This window comes from Pseudophryne corroboree, chromosome 1 (assembly GCF_028390025.1).
Source record: "Pseudophryne corroboree isolate aPseCor3 chromosome 1, aPseCor3.hap2, whole genome shotgun sequence".
NCBI classification, from domain to species: domain Eukaryota; kingdom Metazoa; phylum Chordata; class Amphibia; order Anura; family Myobatrachidae; genus Pseudophryne; species Pseudophryne corroboree.
This window is the reverse complement of record NC_086444.1, coordinates 313,060,164-313,083,192: the sequence shown is the minus strand read 5'-3', so window position 1 is coordinate 313,083,192 and position 23,029 is coordinate 313,060,164. Positions and strand designations below refer to the sequence as shown.

Genomic DNA, 23,029 nt, shown 5'->3' with positions numbered 1-23,029 from the left:
CGGAGTGTGATGAGTCCTCATCCTCCGACGAGGCTTCATCTGAAACATGTAGACCAGTGGTTTCCAAACTTTTTTAAATAACGGCGCCCTAGAATATCAGAATTTTTTCATGGCACCCCCAGGACAAAAATTTCTTGTTGAGAAGTTTAGAAAGAAATATTACATTAAGTAGATTGCATTTATATGTCATCCTTAGGGTCAGTTGTGTGGTGAGGGACAAGATTTGCTTTTGTTTGGCCACATATTTTATGGCTGGCAGTCACCAGCACTGGTTTTGCCTATTATATTGACCATGAATAATTTGAATTGGTCCTGGACCACCAACCCAGGGTAACCCTGCAAGTGTCCAGAGGCACCCCAGGGAGACACGGCACACAGTTTGGGAACCTCTGATGTAGACTGTGAATATGCTGTTTCATGTCTATGTGATTTACTTACCACCGGCCTTTCAGCATGTTTCTGTTGAGAGGCTGCCGATTCCTGTACTGGATGTGATAACCACCAGGTGGAATGTTGCATGTAAGGGTTAATAGGGTAACCTATCCCTGGTATAGGAGCTGGCATTATCCGCTCAGCTATACTGGATAATGTCTGTGCAAAAGTAGCCCATGGGGGTTCAACATGAACCTGCCTCGGATTATTCAAGAGGCTTTGGTGAAAGCTAAAACAATTTGCACATAATCCATTTTGAACCAGATCCTGAGAGGTTAACCCAGGTTTGCAAGACAAATATGACATGAGTGTTGGTGCTACTGTGGAGAGTGTATCCTCCTGACCCTTGCCTCTGAGACATGATAAATAAATCACACACCCTTACAGTGTTATCTACACAAATTGTGACTGCAATCACTTTAAAATTTGTTAAAGTGACATACAATCCGACCCCTCCCTGCTTTGTACCAGCATTGAGGATCGGAATACACAGAAATTGACAGAAAATAGTAAAATCCGCAATCACACTAGCAATCAGTCACAGGTTATACCAGAGGTTCCCAAACGCGGCCCTCAAAGCACCCCAACGGTCCTGGTTTTAAATGTATCCATGCTTGGCCACAGGTGAGTTAATTAGCACCTTAGTCAATTTGATTTAACCATCTGTGCTGAGCCATGGATATACCTAAAACCTGGACTGTTGGTGTGCCTTGAGGACCGCGTTTGGGAACCTCTGGGCTATACATTAGTATAATAAGCAATATAAGCACATAAATCAACTACAGATACATTTCAAGTACAGTATGTAGGAGAAACATATTACTGCATTACCTTATATAGGAGTTTAAATGAATTCAGTCACACAGTGAAAGAAAACAGCAGCAATAGTTTACAGACTCATATGCATCAAGCACTTATCCAACTATTCGTACCAAATGTAGATACTTAGTACTGTATCACCCGGCTCAGGAGAGTGGGATACAGGGAGACTTCACCCCACTTTCAGGATTGATCAGTACATTAGTGAACGCTGAGTGGATCCAGATGCTATTAGTGTACACATTCGCCCCGTGGACCTACAGTGAACACAGACACCCAAGTGAACACCGACACACCAGTCATACAACTGCCTATGCTGCGACTGGGTCCTTTTAGATACACAGCGTCTCAGACGGAAGCGGGAACTCAGTACATGGCGGGTAACTCGGTGGAAATTGATCATAAACCGGGGGGGGGGGGGCGACCAAGGGAGCGTCTTACTCCCGACTGCTGACATCAACCCTAGGAATCGCGCCTTATACTACCCCAGGAGCCTATGGTCCCTGAGGCCTACATATTTGGTAGTCTCCATCCAAAAACAGTGCGGCTGTGTCTTGCGTTTCACCTACTAAGTGGAACCAAGGCCTTACCTTCTCCCCGTGCTCCGGCCACAGCCTGGCAACGTCTGCTGGACTTGCTAGTACATCCTACACTGACGTCCGCCGAAACAGCACTGTACATGTGGGTAAACGTTGTCGCGACACAGCGGGGAGTTGTTGGAGCGACTCTAAGGTACTTATAAGACGCTTTTTAGAAAGATTGCTCAAAAAATATAGTAAGACTATAAAATGAAAAAGCTTATGGCTTCTAAAAACCAGCAGCCCACTGACCATGGTCCGGCTCCTGCCGAACCAAACAAAAAACTGAGCCAGGAGGCGGGGATATAGGGACGGGCCCGTTGCATTCTGGGAGGCCGAAAGCTTTGATCGCTCGGTGCCAATCCGCTGTCGCTACCTCATATCCCAATGTTATCCTGTGGATAACCTGTGGACCCTGCAGGAGAAAGAAGTGTCTATTGAGAGATCCTACAGGTCTGCAAACCAATGTCGCCTCGACCAATCTGTAGCTATAAGCAGCACTATGCCTTCTTCGCTCATAAATATGCAAACTCTTGGAAGAAGTAAGAATAGAGGGAAGAAAGAAGTGTCTATTGAGAGATCCTACAGATCTGCAAACCAATGTCGCCTCGGCCAGTCTGGAGCTATGAGAAGCACTATGCCTTCTTCGCTCATAAACTTGCAAACTCTTGGAAGAAGTGAGACTAGAGGGAAGATGTATGCCAGATTGAAGTTCCACCACACGGCCCGATTGTCCATGAAGGTGGCTGCGGGATCCCTGGTTCTGGACCCGTACACAGAAAGCCTGTGGTTGTGACATGTGGCTATGAAATCCATATCCGGTAGGCCCTGATATACCTCTGAATGTACAGCCCCCACAATGGAACGTACATTCTGTCTGTTTACGAAGTCCATTCCCAGTTGGGGACTCCTGGGACGAACACAGTCATTGTTGCTGGAAGATGACATTCTGCCCATGTGAGCATGTGCCTCACTTCTCTCATGTCGGTCAGCCTCTGAATGCCTCCCTGATGGTTGAGGCCAGTATGTTGATGGGCAGGCGCTTTACCCTGGACTGTCCAACATCCCTGAAAAGATTGCTGACTGGTCACTGCTCACCACCCGCGGAAAATGACATCCGTGGCGAGGAGTACCCAATCCAGAACCCAAAAAGGGACAACCCTTTTCTAAGTGGGATGTCTGTAGCCACCACAAGCGGGAGAGCCAGACCTTCGTGGACAGTATGATTGAAGAGGTCTGGAGTGAAATTGGGCATACTCCACCATGTCGATGGTGGAGACCATGAACCCCAATACCTGCATGGCTGAGTGGATGGACACTTGCCGAAACTTGTGTATTCGAGTATGAATCGCTGTTATCTTGTCCGCTGGTAGGAAAATCCTCTGGACATGAGAATCTAGGATGGCTCCTAGATGTAACATCCCTTGAGAAGGACACATGGAGGATTTCTTCCGGTTGATAATCTAGCAGTATGCCTGCAGTAAGGCAATGGTTAGCTGAAGATGCTGTTGTAGAACCTCCGGAGACTGTGCCAAAATCAGTAGGTCTTAGGTAAGGAAGAATTAAGCCCCCCTGACTTCTAAGATGTACAGCCCTGCTATAATTTTGGTAAAGACCTGAGGAGCCATGGCCAATCCAAAGGGAAGTGCCTAAATTTGATGCTGCTGCTGGAGGATAGCAAAACTGAGTTATCACTGTTGGAAGTGATAGGCCCATGTTGTTACGCATCCTGAATATCCAGGGAGGCCATAAGTCCCCAGGCTCCATTGCCAGGATAATGGAGCAGAGGGTTTCCCTGTGAAACCTGAGCACCCGCACAAACTTGTTGAGTGCCTTGAGGTTGAGTAGCAGAGAGTTTGTCGTCTGACTTTGCAGCCGGACATCTGTTAGCCCAGGATTACTTGGAGCGTGGTTTGGGGCAAGCAGACCCATTAGAAGCAAGCACTCCTGTATTCCAAGCTGCTTCCTCATTTTGAGGGATATGGGACAGTTGTTCCCTAGTAGCATCTGATGGGAGGCTGTGTTCAAGCACATCCATCCAGCCTTTAATAACTTTAGCTACCTAGGCCGAAGCCATAACTGGTTGTGTAATGGCGCCCCAGCATCGAGTAGACTCGATGTAGACTATCGAGTAGACTCGAGGAAAGATTCTTTTTTCCTGTCAGTGTCATCCTTGAAGTAGAATAATGTAGAGCTACTATAAAGGCGAGCCCTTGACCACATTTGGTTTGACAACTGTCATTTAAACACTGGAGTTTTTAGGCTTTGGAGCCGGCTCCTCTTCCTCTATGGCCAGTATTGTTTTGACTGCCCGCACTAAAGCTGGAACATCCACTAGAGTGATGATTTGCCGCACAGAGGAAGATTCAGGATCAGAGACATGTATCATCTGCCTCCTGATCAGACAATACCGCAGAATCCGAAGCCTGCACAGACTGTGATGAAGCTACAGCACATCTATGTGCTCTTGTGGCTAACGGTCTGTTACCTTGTAACATCTGCTGAAAGGGACATAAGTTTGAGCCAAATTCTGTACAGAGTGGGCGTATCCATCCAGAGAGGATGTATAGGAGGAGTATTATCAAGCAGGTTGTAATTGCTAAGGAAACCCCATTGCAGGAGAAAGAGTAGGAGCTGACATGCAATCAACTAGCTGCATCATAACCGGAGAGAAGGACGACACACAAGGTGGTTCCTGTACAGATGCTGTACAGTGCATATTAACTGGGTACTGAATCAACTACAGAAGCCTCAGAGTCTGTTAGGATGAGTGCTGTATAACCTTGCCTGTGGGAGAGGTATAGAGAGAGACTAGACCCGGCTCCAGAGACCTGGCTGTGGCAGGCTTGTGTAACACTGGGGAAGTAGGGTAGGGTAGGGTAGAAGTAACAGCTCAGGAGGCGGCAATGAGTGGCAAATGGCTGTTAGAACATTTATTAGAATAAAAAGGTTGTACACAATCATTTCTAAAAGTGCTTACATAACATTCTTTACAGATGCAGTTTTTGACCCCCACCTAGGACAGATGTCACCAGCTTCCTGGCTCAACCCACAAGGAGGTGTGGCGGGCAATAAAGCACCTTCACCCTAAGTGTTTTGTCGCTCGCAAGACTTCATCAGCGGTACATCTTTTACAGAAAAAAAATTAAGGATGTCTTACTGGTATGAACACCCTTAATGTCCCTGAATGTAGCCATAAGAGGAAAATCAACCCTGGATTAAAACAGGATAGTGAAAATGGTACACCAAAAAAAAAAAAAGGAACCAAAAAACTTCCACAGAGATACAAGCAAAACAATACGGTAAAGGTAGGTCAGTGTCTGATTGGACCCAGAGATGTAGTGTGGGGCCATGACACCCTATGCAAGTGTTTTCTAGAATGCCCCACTCCCCCCTCAATTTTGAAGTGGGTGATAGTAGTGACCTTTAGGGGTACCAAACATTTTTTTACAGCATGCCCCCTGCACACCAACATACACTCCCATGCAAACCAACATATCCCTTCATATATTTTCCATTGCACAATAATGAGTCTGACTACCAACAGCACAACAAAAACTCCCATGCATATGCACAGGGATATACAAGTGTTACATATCACATTCATCAGCACAATCCAAGGAGTGTCCCAGTCATATCACGTTGCAACTAAAACGCATTTTCAGCAAAAAAAAAACAAAAAACTAGAGTTGCTTGGGACCTGGTTGCTCACTTGCACCTAGCATCTCGTGCTGCATCATGGTTTACTAAGGCTACAACTCATACATGCCTAACTCCCTGGAATGGTCGGCAAACTCCTGAAAATCGCGTGGCCCTCCCAGCCACTTGTAAAAGTGAGCAAGTCTCCCAGAACAGGCCTCCACCCGCCTGCTCCATCTGCTTACACTAATCTTGGCATTGTGTGGCAAAGGGTGGGGCCACAATGACGCGATCCCCACACTGCTCCATTGTGCCAACCTGGTTGTTCCCTCCTAGGGGGCAGACAGAAAGTTGGCAAAAGTATGACACCTAAAAATATTATATATACTGTGTATATTTAGATATATTACACACACACACACACACACACACACACACACACACACACACACACACACACACACACACACACACACACACACACACACACAAAAATATCTATATCCCCAAGAGGCATTGGGTATGTGATGCCTGTGGCCGGGATCCCACTGGTCAGCATACAGATGAAGGGTACCCAGGCGGCAAAAATGCCGGCGGGGGGGCGAGCGGAACAAAGCCCCTTGCAGGCTTCGTTGGAATAGTCCCTGTATAAGTCCCTGCATGCGGACTGTCTGCGTTTCTAACAGTCGGGATGCCGGTGTCGGCATCCTGACCTCTGGGATCCCGACCGCCGTAACGTGACTGCATTCCCCCCCAAGAGAAAGCCAGCACTCATTAATTTCGAACACATGTGCTTCCTCCATATGCCATTTTATTTGTGTGTGTATATTATATATATATATATATTTTTTTTTTTTGTGTATACAAACTCACTGAGTGAACGCTGCATAATTAAACATCTCAAAAATTGTTGTTACCCTTACAAAAACTATCATTAGTCTTATATATATATATATATATATATATATATATATATATATATATATACATACATACACACACAGGTTGAGTATCCCATATCCAAATATCCGAAATACGGAATATTCCGAAATACGGACTTTTTTGAGCGAGAGTGAGATAGTGAAACTTTTGTTTTCTGATGGCTCAATGTACACAAACTTTGTTTAATACACACAGTTATTAAACATTTTGTATTAAATGACCTTCAGGCTGTGTGTATAAGGTGTATATGAAACATAAATGAATTGTGTGAATGTAGACACACTTTGTTTAATGCACAAAGTTATAAAAAATATTGGCTAAAATTACCTTCAGGCTGTGTGTATAAGGTGTATATGTAACATAAATGCATTCTGTGCTTAGATTTAGGTCCCATCACCATAATATCTCACTATGGTATGCAATTATTCCAAAATACGGAAAAATCCGATATCCAAAATACCTCTGGTCCCAAGCATTTTGGATAAGGGATACTCAACCTGTATATATATATATATATATATATATATATTTATTTATATATATATATATATATATATATATATATAATATAAGACTAATGATAGTTTTTGTAAGAGTAACAACAATTTTTGAATTGTTTAATTATGCAGCGTTCACTCAGTGAGTTTGTATACACAAATTACCGTAGAGCAGCATTCAGGGAAAGTGTGCTATGGCTGTGTGAACAGCATCTGAATTTTTACACTGTGATCTGAAGATAAGATCAATCTGTGTTTTAGGTTCTACAGTGCTTTAGAATATTGGCTCATTTGGGATAAGAATTAACATATTTGTTGGCAATGCATGATTCGTTTGTGATGCTGGTTGATCCCAGGGTAACAAGCTAGGTAGTAAATAATATGCCAGCTACAGTATAATATTTCATTAAATAAATGCTAACATGTGCTATGCCTCGTATTCCACTGCATTAATAATATAATATTATACCGAGAGAAAGAGAGAGAGAGAGAGAGAGAGAGAGAGAGAGAGAGAGAGAGAGAGAGAGAGAGATTTAATGGAGATAAAGATAACATTGTTAAAAATCACATGATGCACATAATGTTGTAATTGGTGCGGTCTGTAGTGGTAATTATCGCAAGGTGGTTAATTTTCTTGACCTAGGTGTATCCTCAGATGTTTATCATGTGGATATTTAGAGGTTGATGTACCAAGCAATGAAAAGAGTGTGGAGTGGACGCGTGGAGAGGTTGCCATGGCAACTAATCAGCTGTGAGGTAACATTTATTGAGTACGTTCTATAAAATTATAGGTACAACTTCAAAATTGTGAGCCCGTCGGTGGGTGTGTATACCTGATAGGTCTGAACAACAGACAATTTTCCACTGAAACCAAACGGACAGAGCCAAGATGTGTACTTTCAACGATTCCAGGCGGAGTCCCAGAAATAGTCCAGATTGCAGGAAGGCAAGAATCCTGGGCACTATAAAATCTGTGGGTTACAGCACCTCGAAACGCAACACTGAAGATATGTATGCAATATTCGATAATAGATGCAGGCAGAAGCCAGGTTCCGTGCTCTAAGCATGGTCTGGACAACTGAAAGGGAGAAACCTTTCGCCCTTAGGATGGATGACTCAAGAGCCATGCCGTCAAAGACAGACGAGCCAGATCCGGGTGTAGACAGGGTTCCCGAGACAGCAGGTCCAGTCGCTGAGGGAGTGTAAATGGATCCTCCACGGACAAGCTCTGCAGATCGGAAAACCAATGATGTCTGGGCCACATCGGAGCAATCACTATGATGTTGCCGCCTTCGTGTTTGGGCTTTCGAAGAACTCACAAAAGAAAAGCAACCGGAGGAAAGACATATGGTAGACAGAAGGACCACCGGACAGCCAGGGCATCCACGAAGGCCACTTCAGGCTGCCGTGTCCTAGGCCCGTAGACTGAAACCTTGTGTTTGTGTCTGGAGGTCATGAGATCTACATCCGGTTGGCCCCATTTGTGTACCAAGATCTGGAAGTCCTCCGGATGTACTGACCACTCTCCAACGTGGACATCGTTACGGCTGAGAAAGTCTGCTTCATATGGATGGAATGAGTCGTTCTGCCGTTTGAAGAATGCAAGGCACTTCCTGCATTGCCAATAGACTGCGGGTGCCTCCCTGATGGTTTATGTAGGCTAATACAGTGGCGTTGTCTGACTGGACCTGTACAGGTTTGCCCTGAAGAACGTCCTCGGCCAATTAGTGCTTTGTAGACAGCTAGTAACTCCAGGATATTGATCGGTAGGATGGTTTCTGTCCAACGACCCTGAAAGTTTCCAGTTACCGCGCGCCATCTGTGGAGACTGGCATCCATGGGCAGCAGCACCTAATCCGGAATTCTGAAGGGTCGGCCCTTGTCGACGTCTGAAGCCACCATGATAGAAACAGACGGACCCCCGGAGAGTCATCGCCTGGGACCTGATACGATAAGGCTGTCTGTTCCAACGAGCTAGGATTAGGTGTTATAGAGGCCTGAAGTAGAACTGAGCGTACTTCACTATGTCGAAGGTGTAAACCATGAATCCCAGGACTTGCATGTAACTGCAAGAGTTGCCAGACGGTCAGCTATTTGACACAGTAACTGAGAAAAAGAAGCCCATGTGGGTTCCTGGCCAGAGACTGAGGGTGCTGGCTGCAGTGGTGCTAGCTAGTTAGGTGGGATATAACAGGCAGCACATAACTCATCTTGAAAGTCATACTGAAGTGACAGATCTGCCGAAGCAGGATGTACAAGCGGTTTAAATAGGTGGTGTAGCCACCTTGTGACTCTTGCCTTTGCTTGACATGGCAGCTGGAGAATGTGTGCACAATATGGCAATGGGCAGTCAACAACGCTGCAGTAATGTGACTATTTTCACCAGCCCAAGGTCTGTGAACAAATATAGACCCCCTTAACACCTGGTTTTAGGGTAACAGGGTGGAAAAGAAAGTGAAAAGTATATGCTGACAGACGAAGAAAGCAGACAGCAGAGCTAACACAAGTCACATACAATATGTAATTTAAACATACTGCAATGGTCACTGAATCAACTACACAGCAGGATTTGCTGGTAGGATACAAGCGCTGTATAACCTGGCTCCATAGAGAGGTATACAGGAAGACTGGACCCAGTATTCCCAGACACCTGTGCTGTGCTGAAAATGGCTGCCTCTGGTCTTAGAAGGGTAGGAGAGAGGAGGAGGAGCAGCTCAGCGGTGGGAAGACCACAGTGGACTGAAGCCCTGAACTGGGGGAGGGGCCACAGGCAAAGGACTGGCCTTCCCTATGCCATTGATCCCCACCATGTATCCTGGCCCTGTGTGAATGCCTGCTCCAGTACAGCACTGCCCTGGTGGTCTAGTGGAGTCCAACGGACAAAGCGTGGTCCACACGGATGTCTCCGGTCTGTCTCCCGGGACCGGAGGCAGACTGCGGTAAAGGCACAGGTCCAGCAAGCGGGTACCTGCCTTACCTGCTCCCGTTGCCGGCGTGTGGTCCTGGGGTCCGTAGGCCTCACCCTGCCAGAAGAACCTGTACAGCAGGAGGTGATGGACAGGCAGCGCTGCCGTCCATAGGTGAATACTGTATAAAGTAAAAATAAATGAAATCATAAAATTAAAGCCCCCACTGTTTAAAGGTGCGACTCCTGCCGGCACCAAAACAAAACTGAGGACGCCAGAACATGGAAGCAGCATATAGGGGAGGAAGGACCAGAGCATCTTGGGATGCCAAAAGCTTAACTGTTTGGTGCCTGGACCTTAATACCACCTACAACCCCATGGTATTTCCTGTGGATTTCCTATGGAACCCGAAGATTAGAACTTGGCTTTGCTTCTGAAAGCTCTTTCTTCTTTCAGACACAAATAAATGTAGGGGCTGATGTATCAAGTAGTGAAAAGTGTGGAGAAGTGGACCAATGGAGAAGTTGCCAATAGCAACAAATCAACATCTACCTATCATTTTCTAAAGTGTACATGATATATGCCGATTGGTTGCTATGGGCAACTTCTCCGCTGGTCCACTTCTCCACTGCTTGATACATCAATCTTTTGGTGTTAGTACTGCAGGACTACAGAGAAATCTGTAACACTGACAGCACGCTAAACCGGGTGTACTACGATTGGCCGGCGGTCGAGATCCCGGCCGCCGGAATGCCGGCAGTGGGGCGAGTGCAAAAGAGTCCCTTGCGGACTCGCTGCGGGCACGGTGGCACGCTACACTATTTATTCTCCCTTTAGGGGTGTTGTGGACACCTCAAGAGGGAGAATAGTTGCCGGTATCCTGGCTGTCGGGATCCCGGCGCCGGTATGCTGAGCGCCGGGATCCCGACAGCCGGTATATCGAGTGCCTATCCACTAAACATAAGGGAGCTAAAAGAACCCTGTAGCAGAAGTAGGGTTAATGAACTAATAACAACAGTCCTTAATCCCCTCAAATGGCAATAGTAAAACGAACATATTTATGCATGCCGTAGTAGGGCTAACAACCGTCACAGTATTTAATCCACACATATACCCACCATTTGCCACTCCAATCTGCTAACAGGCAATCTGCATCTAGAAACCAACAATCCCACTAAGCAAGTCACCCAGTCTCTGCTGATACTTGCAGTCTCAGAAGATGGCACCTGAGCATCCGTTCAGCACGCCAAGTATAGAATGGGGAGGGGTCACCTGCCATGCTTCACTGAGAGAGGGGAGATCATGGTCAGATAACTGTAAAATCCCTCTCCTGTGTTGGCCAGATACACTGTAGTCCTTTGCAGAGTGGCAGCTTCACCCGGCCACAAAGTCACCCTCATGCGGAGTTGTGTACCGGGAAGTGTGTGGATAGGGGTCACAGCCCAGAGCTACCTCAGCAGTAGGCTGTGGCAGTCTTACAACACCCCAGAGCTCCGTAGTCAGGTGTCGAAAGGCTATCTGTACATAGATAGAGTCCTAGACACTCAGCTAGTGAAGCGGTGACTATCCTTTTGGAGCTGGGCAGAGTGGGAGGAACATTTTCCTCCACTCACTAACCCTGCTATGGCAAATAGGGACTGTGGCACAAGAAAACACGCTAAAAAAAATAAAAAAAAAAATAGCTACTTAAATTCTTGCCTTACTCCTAAAGCACTAATTAATCCCCCCCATATAACTGAGGTCTGGTGGAGATCGAAGAGGTTATGTAGGCCAGAGGGGGGACAGAGTATAATTTAACCATACTCCTGTGCCAGTCACTAGCCCATCGTCAAGCCATGCAGAGTCCCACAGATCGGATGTAAGAGGAAGTATTATTTAAAAAAAAAAAAAAAAAAACAACAACACTGCAGATCTTTCTATACAGGATCAGTACGCGATCGATACCGCCGGGATCCCGACCGGCACAAGCGCAACGCAGCCCCTTGCGGCACACTAATTTATTCTCCCTCTATGGGTGTCGTGGACACCCACAGACGGAGAATATGTCGGGATTGTGCCGGTCGGGATGCCGATGTCGGTATTCCGATCGCCGGGATTCCATCCGGTGGGATCTTGACCGCATCCCTTCTATACAAGTACCAGCATGCACTGACAGCCCATGAGTGATCTTGCACAGTCACACTTGTGGAGCCCTAAGCGTGCACTACAAGTGTTGCTCCAACATATAAATAGAGTAGTGCTCGCATAGATAACCAAATTGTAGTGCCCACGTATATAATTAAACAACAATAAAGCTGGGTACCCAAGAAGCGATATAACGCAAGCACGACGGCAGGTGTGTACCCACCAGTGACATGTGGTGAGGTGAGGCAGAACCTGTCCTGTCATACTTCAGTATACGCCACAGTTTTGACTATTTTAAGTATATGAAAAATACAAAGAATATATTATAAATACCTTCTTTGCATAATTCTAACCACTTTTATAGTCAAAACTCTAGAAGTAAAAAGTCTATGACAGGTGAGGCAGTGCTTCCCCTGCCTATCTTCTCCACACATCTCTGATCAACACTCCCCAAATTTCCAGCAGTATATACTGCTGTACCTGTGTATAATGCCCACATGAACCCTCAGGTTCATATGTGTGTGTGTGAGTGTAAATCTGGCTGAGGTACTAGCCAGTGCCTTCTGAGCCATTTACCTCACCACATGTCCCTGGTACCCACAAAATGTCTGTAAATGACGTCAGCCCTGCAGCACAGACTATGATCGATGTATCTACAGATATATCTCGCATCTGGCTGTGCGTACAGACTTGCTGAAGGGACTGCCGGTGACTGACATTTCAACTGGACGGGCATATTTGAATGCCTGACCAGTAGTGACGTCAGACACAACACATCGAGCAGATGATTGACAAGTGTGTAAGCACTTAGGTCGGCAGATCGGCCGATCATTCGGCCAGGTGTGTACCCTGCATAACCCTGTTAAAGGATTTATACAGAATTATGCCCCCAGATAAATAAACACTGGAAAGAGTGTCCTCCAACAGCTCAGGACACCGATGTGAGAATGTCGTGCAGATTACGCCACACAGCTATAAGAAGTTCATACATTCACATTGTTAGATTTACAAAATATACTCAGATCAATATAAGTAGAATAAGGTTCGTTTCAAATTCAAATCCTGCAGACACCAAACTAATTAATCCACTACCATTTAGAGGGGAATTCAATTAGCCACGATAATTTTCCAGGGGTGAAAAAGGTGGTAGCCTCTGACTTTAACATCCCGGGCTATTCAATTAGAGACCCTTTTTCTTGCCCAGTAATAACACTTTTAACAGGCGCTAACATATATAATTCAAGACCTATGTGTTAATATGATTGCTGCACCCAAAAATAGGCTATTTAATTGGGGATTTATTTTCGAGCTCAGGCTCACAAAAAAATAACAATTCCCAGTTAACTGCAGCCTATAGGATGCCGTCGGGGCTAACTAAATAGCTCCTCTGCCTCAATTAGCCCGCGGTTGATTAACGCGACTACTTGAATTCCCCCCTAGTAATCACATTTTGACCATTATTTTTTTTACCTTCTGGGTCCTCCAGTGATGTAAACTGAAGTCTCTTTCTTGGACTTGGTTCTTTAAACGTTGATGAATCATTGCATAACACATCAAACCTACATAGAATGAAATGCAGAAGATCCGATTCAGACCTGGACACCAATCACACAGAAGGAATAAGCAGAGAGAAAACTGCAAAAATGTTGCAGGTAAGAGCAGGTAAGTAAGCAATAAATACCTAGTCCCCGTGGTCTCATCACATAATAACTGGCTTAAACCTGGGGAAAGATTCTCTCTTGGAGAACGCTTTGGACTGTATTTCACAGACAATGGTGTTAGCATCAATTCCCGTTTAGCTGCAAAATAAATAAAAAAAAAATAAGCGTCTGCAATAAGTGGTTTTTTCGTTTATTTGGAGCCTCTAGGACGTAAGAGAAAAGTGTTTTTTCGTTTATTTGGAGAACAGAGGGAAAAACACATTTACCTAGGCTTTACTCAATATTCATTTTCAGTCAAGGCAATGCCACAAATATAGGGCGTGCTTCATGTGTTTAAGAAAAGCAAAAAGGCAAGCAACTGGGCAAAACCATTTTGCAGTGCAGGTGTTGCAGATGTAATGTGCAGAGAGAGTTAGATTTGGGTGGGGAGTGTTCAAACTGAAATCCAAATTGCAGTGTAAAAAATAAGATTTTAAACCTACCGGTAAATCTATTTCTCCTAGTCCGTAGAGGATGCTGGGGACTCCGTAAGGACCATGGGGTATAGACGGGCTCCGCAGGAGATAGGGCACCTAAAAAGAACTTTGACTATGGGTGTGCACTGGCTCCTCCCTCTATGCCCCTCCTCCAGACCTCAGTTAGAGAACTGTGCCCAGAGGAGATGGACAATACAAGGCAGGATTTAGCAATCCAAGGGCAAGATTCATACCAGCCCACACCAATCATACCATGTAACCTGGAACATACATAACCAGTTAACAGTATGAACAAACAACAGTAACGGCCCAAGACCGATGTCAACTGTAACATAACCCTTATGTAAGCAACAACTATATACAAGTCTTGCAGAGTTTCCGCACTGGGACGGGCGCCCAGCATCCTCTACGGACTAGGAGAAATAGATTTACAGGTAGGTTTAAAATCTTATTTTCTCTTACGTCCTAGAGGATGCTGGGGACTCCGTAAGGACCATGGGGTTTATACCAAAGCATCCAATCGGGCGGGAGAGTGTGTATGACTCTGCAGCACCGACTGAGCAAACGCTAGGTCCTCATCAGCCAGGGTATCAAACTTGTAGAATTTAGCAAAAGTGTTTGACCCCGACCAAGTCGCCGCTCGGCAAAGTTGTAATGCCGAGACGCCTCGGGCAGCCGCCCAAGAAGAGCCCACCTTCCTAGTGGAATGGGCCTTAACTGAATTTGGTACCGGCAATCCAGCTGTAGAGTGAGCCTGCTGAATCGTATTACAGATCCAGCGAGCAATAGTCTGCTTCGAAGCAGGAGCGCCAATCTTATTGGCCGCATACAGGACAAACAGAGCCTCTGTTTTCCTAATTCTAGCCGTCCTGGCTACATAAATTTTTAAGGCCCTGACTACGTCCAGGGATCTGTAATCCTCCAGGTCACTTGTAGCCACAGGCACCACAATAGGTTGATTCATATTGAACGAAGAAACCACTTTAGGCAAAAATTGCGGACGTGTCCTCAATTCAGCTCGATCCACATGAAAAATCAAGTAGGGGCTCTTGTGTGACAAAGCCGCCAATTCTGACACTCGCCTTGCCGATGCTAAGGCCAACAACATGACCACCTTCCAGGTAAGAAATTTCAACTCAATCTTGTTAAGTGGTTCAAACCAGTGTGATTTTAGGAACTGCAACACCACGTTCAGGTCCCATGGTGCCACTGGAGGCACAAAAGGTGGCTGGATGTGCAGCACTCCCTTTACAAACGTCTGGACGAGAAGCCAATTCCTTTTGAAAGAAAATCGAGAGGGCCGAAATCTGTACCTTAACAGAGCCTAATTTCAGGCCCATATCCACTCATGTCTGTAGGAAGTGGAGAAGACGACCCAGATGAAAATCTTCCGTAGGTGCATTCTTGGTCTCACACCAAGACACATACTTTCGTCAGATACGGTGATAATGTTTTATAGTCACCTCCTTCCTAGCCTTTATTAAAGTAGGGATGACCTCTTCCGGAATCCCCTTTTTCGCTAGGATTCGGCGTTCAACCGCCATGCCGTCAAACGTAACCGCGGTAAGTCTTGAAATACACAGGGCCCCTGCTGCAACAGGTCTTCCCTCAGAGGAAGAGGCCAGGGATCTCCTGTGAGCATCTCTTGTAGATCCGAGTACCAGGCCCTTCGAGGCCAGTCTGGGACAACGAGTATCGTTCGTACTCTTCTTCGTCTTATGATCCTCAACACCTTTGTGATGAGAGGAAGAGGAGGAAACACGTAGACCGATTTGAACACCCACGGTGTTACCAGAGCGTCTACTGCTACTGCCTGAGGGTCCCGAGACCTGGCGCAATACCTCCGAAGTTTTTTGTTGAGGCGTGACGCCATCATGTCTATTTGAGGAGTTCCCCAAAGACGTGTTACGTCTGCAAAGACTTCTTGATGAAGTCCCCACTCTCCTGGATGGAGATCGTGTCTGCTGAGGAAGTCTGCTTCCCAGTTGTCCACTCCCGGAATGAAGACAGCTGACAGAGCGCTTACATGATTTTCCACCCAGCGAAGGATCCTTGTGGCTTCCGCCATTGCGACTGCTTCTTGTCCCGCCTTGGCGGTTCACATGAGCCACTGCTGTGACATTGTCTGATTGAATCAGAACCGGTAGGTTTCGAAGAAAACTCTCCGCTTGTCGAAGGCCGTTGTAAATGGCCCTGAGTTCCAACACACTGATGTGTAGACAGGACTCCTGGTCTGACCAAAGACCCTGAATTTTTTCCCCCCGTGTGACCGCTCCCCATCCTCGGAGGCTCGCGTCCGTGGTAACCAGGATCCAATCCTGAATTCCGAACCTGCGACCCTCTAGGAGGTGAGCACTTTGCAACCACCACAGGAGGGACACTCTGGTCCCTGTGGACAGAGTTATTTTCCGATGTAAGTGCAGATGGGACCCGGACCACTTGTCCAGAAGGTCCCATTGAAAAGTCCTTGCATGGAACCTTTCCGAAGGGAATGGCCTCGTAGGCCGCCACCATTTTCCCCAGAACTCGAGTGCATTGGTGAACTGACACCCTCTTCGGTTTTAGCAGGTCTCTGACCATGTTCTGGATGTCTTGGGCTTTCTCTATTGGGAGGAAGACCTTCATTTGTTCCGTATCCAGTATCATACCTAGGAACGGTAGTCAAAATCAACTGTGACTTTGGTAGATTTAAAATCCAACCGTGTTGCCGGAGCACTCTCAGAGAGAGCGCCACACTGCTCAGCAATTTCTCCCTTGATCTCGCTTTTATCAGGAGATCGTCCAAGTATGGGATAATTGTGACTCCATGCTTGCGCAGGACCACCATCATTTCCGCCATTATCTTGGTGAAAATCCTCGGGGCCGTGGAGAGTCCAAACGGCAACGTCTGAAATTGGTAATGACAATCCTGTACAGTGAATCTCAGGTATTCCTGATGGGGGGCATATATGGGGACATGAAGGTACGCATCCTTTATGTCCAGAGACACCATAAACTCCCCCTCCTCCATGTTGGCTATTATCGCTCTGAGAGATTCCATTTTGAATTTGAATCTTTTTATGTACAGGTTTAGGGATTTCAGATTCAAAATAGGTCTGACCGAACCGTCCGGTTTCGGGACCACAAAATAAGAATTTACTTACGGATAATTCTATTTCTCGTAGTCCGTAGTGGATGCTGGGGACTCCGTAAGGACCATGGGGAATAGCGGCTCCGCAGGAGACAGGGCACAAAAGTAAAAGCTTTAGGATCAGGTGGTGTGCACTGGCTCCTCCCCCTATGACCCTCCTCCAAGCCTCAGTTAGGATACTGTGCCCGGACGAGCGTACACAATAAGGAAGGATTTTGAATCCCAGGTAAGACTCATACCAGCCACACCAATCACACTGTACAACCTGTGATCTGAACCCAGTTAACAGCATGATAACAGCGGAGCCTCTGAAAAGATGGCTCACAACAATAATAACCCGATTTTTGTAACAATAACTATGTACAAGTATTGCAGACAATCCGCACTTGGGATGGGCGCCCAGCATCCACTACGGACTACGAGAAATAGAATTATCGGTAAGTAAATTCTTATTTTCTCTGACGTCCTAAGTGGATGCTGGGGACTCCGTAAGGACCATGGGGATTATACCAAAGCTCCCAAACGGGCGGGAGAGTGCGGATGACTCTGCAGCACCGAATGAGAGAACTCCAGGTCCTCCTCAGCCAGGGTATCAAATTTGTAGAATTTTTCAAACGTGTTTGCCCCTGACCAAGTAGCAGCTCGGCAAAGTTGTAAAGCCGAGACCCCTCGGGCAGCCGCCCAAGATGAGCCCACCTTCCTTGTGGAATGGGCATTTACATATTTTGGCTGTGGCAGGCCTGCCACAGAATGTGCAAGCTGGATTGTACTACACATCCAACTAGCAATCGTCTGCTTAGAAGCAAGAGCACCCAGTTTGTTGGGTGCATACAGGATAACAGCAAGTCAGTTTTCCTGACTCCAGCCGTCCTGGAAATCTATATTTTCAGGGCCCTGACAACATCTAGCAACTTGGAGTCCTCCAAGTCCCTAGTAGCCGCAGGTACCACAATAAGCTGGTTCAGGTGAAACGCTGACACCACCTTAGGGAGAAACTGGGGACGAGTCCGCAGCTCTGCCCTGTCCGAATGGACAATCAGATATGGGCTTTTGTGAGACAAAGCCGCCAATTCTGACACTCGCCTGGCCGAGGCCAGGGCCAACAGCATGGTCACTTTCCATGTGAGATATTTCAAATCCACAGATTTGAGCGGTTTAAACCAATGTGATTTGAGGAATCCCAGAACTACGTTGAGATCCCACAGTGCCACTGGAGGCACAAAAGGGGGTTGTATATGCAGTACTCCCTTGACAAACTTCTGGACTTCAGGAACTGAAGCCAAATCTTTCTGGAAGAAAATCGACAGGGCCGAAATTTGAACCTTAATGGACCCCAATTTGAGGCCCATAGACACTCCTGTTTGTAGGAAATGCAGGAATCGACCGAGTTGAAATTCCTCCGTGGGGGCCTTCCTGGCCTCACACCATGCAACATATTTTCGCCAAATGCGGTGATAATGTTGTGCGGTCACCTCCTTCCTGGCTCTGACCAGGGTAGGGATGACCTCTTCCGGAATGCCTTTTTCCATTAGGATCCGGCGTTCAACCGCCATGCCGTCAAACGCAGCTGCGGTAAGTCTTGGAACAGACATGATCCTTGCTGAAGCAAGTCCCTTCTTAGTATCTCTTGAAGTTCCGGGTACCAAGTCCTTCTTGGCCAATCCGGAGCCACGAGTATAGTTCTTACTCCTCTCCGTCTTATAATTCTCAGTACCTTGGGTATGAGAGGCAGAGGAGGGAACACATACACCGACTGGTACACCCACAGTGTTACCAGAGCGTCCCAGCTATTGCCTGAGGGTCTCTTGACCTGGCGCAATACCTGTCCAGTTTTTTGTTCATACGGGACGCCATCATGTCCACCTTTGGTCTTTCCCAACGGTTCACAATCATGTGGAAGACTTCCAGATGAAGTCCCCACTCTCCCGGGTGGAGGTCGTTCCTGCTGAGGAAGTCTGCTTCCCAGTTGTCCACTCCCGGAATGAACACCGCTGACAGTGTTATCACATGATTTTTCGCCCAGCGAAGAATCCTTGCTGCCATTGCCCTCCTGCTTCTTGTGCCGCCCTGTCTGTTTACGTGGGCGACTGCCGTGATATTGTCCGACTGGATCAGCACCGGTTGACTTTGAAGCAGAGGTCTTCCTAGGCTCAGAGCATTGTAAATTGCCCTTAGCTCCAGTATATTTATGTGGAGAGAAGTCTCCAGACTTGACCACACTCCTTGGAAATTTCTTCCGTGTGACTGCTCCCCAGCCTCTCAGGCTGGCATCCGTGGTCACCAGAATCCAGTCCTGAATGCCGAATGTGCTGCCCTCTAGTAGATGAGCACTCTGCAGCCACCACAGAAGAGACACCCTTGTCCTTGGAGACAGGATTATCCGCTGATGCATCTGAAGATGCGATCCGGACCATTCGTCCAGCAGATCCCACTGAAAAATTCTTGCGTGAAATCTGCCGAATGGAATCGCTTCGTAAGAAGCCACCATTTTTCCCAGGACTCTTGTGCATTGATGCACGGACACTTGGCCTGGTTTTAGGAGGTTTCTGACTAGCTCGGATAACTCCCCGGCTTTCTCCTCCGGGAGAAACACCTTTTTCTGGACTGTGTCCAGAATCATCCCTAGGAACAGCAGACGTGTCGTCGGAATCAGCTGCGATTTTGGAATATTTAGAATCCACCCGTGCTGTCGTAGAACTACTTGAGATAGTGCTACTCCGACCTCCAACTGTTCTCTGGACCTTGCCCTTATCAGGAGATCGTCCAAGTAAGGGATAATTAAGACGCCTTTTCTTTGAAGAAGAATCATCATTTCGGCCATTACCTTGGTAAAGACCCGGGGTGCCGTGGACAATCCAAACGGCAGCGTCTGAAACTGATAGTGACAGTTCTGTACCACGAACCTGAGGTACCCTTGGTGAGAAGGGCAAATTGGGACATGGAGGTAAGCATCCTTGATGTCCAGGGACACCATATAGTCCCCTTCTTCCTGGTTCGCTATCACTGCTCTGAGTGACTCCATCTTGATTTGAACCTTTGTATGTAAGTGTTCAAAGATTTCAGATTTAGAATAGGTCTCACCGAGCCGTCTGGCTTCAGTACCACAAATAGTGTGGAATAATACCCCTTTCCTTGTTGTAGGAGGGGTACTTTGATTATCACCTGCTGGGAATACAGCTTGTGAATTGTTTCCAATACTGCCTCCCTGTCGGAGGGAGACGTTGGTAAAGCAGACTTCAGGAACCTGCGAGGGGGAGACGTCTCGAATTTCCAATCTGTACCCCTGGGATACTACTTGTAGGATCCAGGGGTCCACTTGCGAGTGAGCCCACTGCGCGCTGAAACTCTTGAGACGACCCCCCACCGCACCTGAGTCCGCTTGTACGGCCCCAGCGTCATGCTGAGGACTTGGCAGAAGCGGTGGAGGGCTTCTGTTCCTAGGAAGGGGCTGCCTGCTGCAGTCTTCTTCCCTTTCCTCTACCCCTGGGCAGATATGACTGGCCTTTTGCCCGCTTGCCCTTATGGGGACGAAAGGACTGAGGCTGAAAAGACGGTGTCTTTTTCTGCTGAGATGTGACTTGGGGTAAAAAAGGTGGATTTTCCAGCTGTTGCCGTGGCCACCAGGTCCGATGGACCGACCCCAAATAACTCCTCCCCTTTATACGGCAATACTTCCATGTGCCGTTTGGAATCTGCATCACCTGACCACTGTCGTGTCCATAAACATCTTCTGGCAGATATGGACATCGCACTTACTCTTGATGCCAGAGTGCAAATATCCCTCTGTGCATCTCGCATATATAGAAATGCATCCTTTAAATGCTCTATAGTCAATAAAATACTGTCCCTGTCAAGGGTATCAATATTTTCAGTCAGGGAATCCGACCAAGCCACCCCAGCGCTGCACATCCAGGCTGAGGCGATCGCTGGTCGCAGTATAACACCAGTATGTGTGTATATACTTTTTAGGATATTTTCCAGCCTCCTATCAGCTGGCTCCTTGAGGGCGGCCGTATCTGGAGACGGTAACGCCACTTGTTTTGATAAGCGTGTGAGCGCCTTATCCACCCTAAGGGGTGTTTCCCAACGCGCCCTAACTTCTGGCGGGAAAGGGTATAACGCCAATAATTTTCTATCGGGGGAAACCCACGCATCATCACACACTTTATTTAATTTATCTGATTCAGGAAAAACTACAGGTAGTTTTTTCACACCCCACATAATACCCTTTTTTTTTTTTTGTGGTACTTGTAGTATCAGACATATGTAACACCTCCTTCATTGCCCTTAACATGTAACGTGTGGCCCTAATGGAAAATACGTTTGTTTCTTCACCGTCGACACTGGAGTCAGTGTCCGTGTCTGTGTCAACCGACTGAGGTAAATGGGCGTTTTAAAGCCCCTGACGGTGTTTGAGACGCCTGGACAGGTACTAATTGGTTTGCCGGCCGTCTCATGTCGTCAACCGACCTTGCAGCGTGTTGACATTATCACGTAATTCCCTAAATAAGCCATCCATTCCGGTGTCGACTCCCTAGAGAGTGACATCACCATTACAGGCAATTGCTCCGCCTCCTCACCAACATCGTCCTCATACATGTCGACACACACGTACCGACACACAGCACACACACAGGGAATGCTCTGATAGAGGACAGGACCCCACTAGCCCTTTGGGGAGACAGAGGGAGAGTTTGCCAGCACACACCAAAACGCTATAATTATACAGGGACAACCTTATATAAGTGTTTTCCCTTATAGCATCTTAATATATAATAATATCGCCAAATAAGTGCCCCCCCTCTCTGTTTTAACCCTGTTTCTGTAGTGCAGTGCAGGGGAGAGCCTGGGAGCCTTCCTAGCAGCGGAGCTGTGTAGGAAAATGGCGCGGTGTGCTGAGGAGAATAGGCCCCGCCCCCTTTTCGGCGGGCTTCTTCTCCCGTTTTTCTGACAACCTGGCAGGGGTTAAATACATCCATATAGCCCCAGAGGCTATATGTGATGTATTTTTAGCCAGCATAGGTACTTTCATTGCTGCCCAGGGCGCCCCCCCCCAGCGCCCTGCACCCTCAGTGACCGTTGGTGTGAAGTGTGCTGAGAGCAATGGCGCACAGCTGCCGTGCTGTGCGCTACCTTAAGAAGACTGGGAAGTCTTCAGCCGCCGATTTCTGGACCTCTTCTCTCTTCAGCATCTGCAAGGGGGTCGGCGGCGCGGCTCCGGTGACCCATCCAGGCTGTACCTGTGATCGTCCCTCTGGAGCTAGTGTCCAGTAGCCTAAGAAGCCAATCCATCCTGCACGCAGGTGAGTTCACTTCTTCTCCCCTAAGTCCCTCATTGCAGTGAGCCTGTTGCCAGCAGGACTCACTGAAAATAAAAAACCTAACAAAACTTTTACTCTAAGCAGCTCTTTAGGAGAGCCACCTAGATTGCACCCTTCTCGGCCGGGCACAAAAACCTAACTGAGGCTTGGAGGAGGGTCATAGGGGGAGGAGCCAGTGCACACCACCTGATCCTAAAGCTTTTACTTTTGTGCCCTGTCTCCTGCGGAGCCGCTATTCCCCATGGTCCTTACGGAGTCCCCAGCATCCACTTAGGACGTCAGAGAAATAGGGTTGAGTAGTAACCTCTTCCCTGCTGGTACAGGGGAACCTTGATTATCACTTGCTGTATACACAGCGTTTGAATTGCAGCTAACACTATATCCCTTTCCGATGTGGAAGCTGGTAGGGCAGATTTGAAAAATCGGCGCGGGGGCACCTCCTCGAATTCCAATTGGTAACCCTGGGAAACTATTTCCAACACCCAGGGATTCAGGTCCGAACTG

General features: G+C 47.2%; 1 protein-coding gene across 7 annotated transcripts in view; it reads right to left on the bottom strand.

The window, feature by feature from the left end:
• MPHOSPH9 (M-phase phosphoprotein 9) overlaps nucleotides 1-23,029 on the bottom strand; it is a 282,866-nt gene that overhangs the window by 14,334 nt on the left and 245,503 nt on the right. For all 7 annotated transcript variants that reach the window (XM_063964512.1, XM_063964518.1, XM_063964515.1 and 4 more), the window contains 2 exons: nucleotides 13,619-13,736; nucleotides 13,408-13,496 (listed from right to left, as the gene is read on the bottom strand). In XM_063964512.1, coding sequence (XP_063820582.1) covers nucleotides 13,408-13,496; nucleotides 13,619-13,736 — 207 coding nt within the window. The remainder of the gene's footprint in view (nucleotides 1-13,407; nucleotides 13,497-13,618; nucleotides 13,737-23,029) is intronic.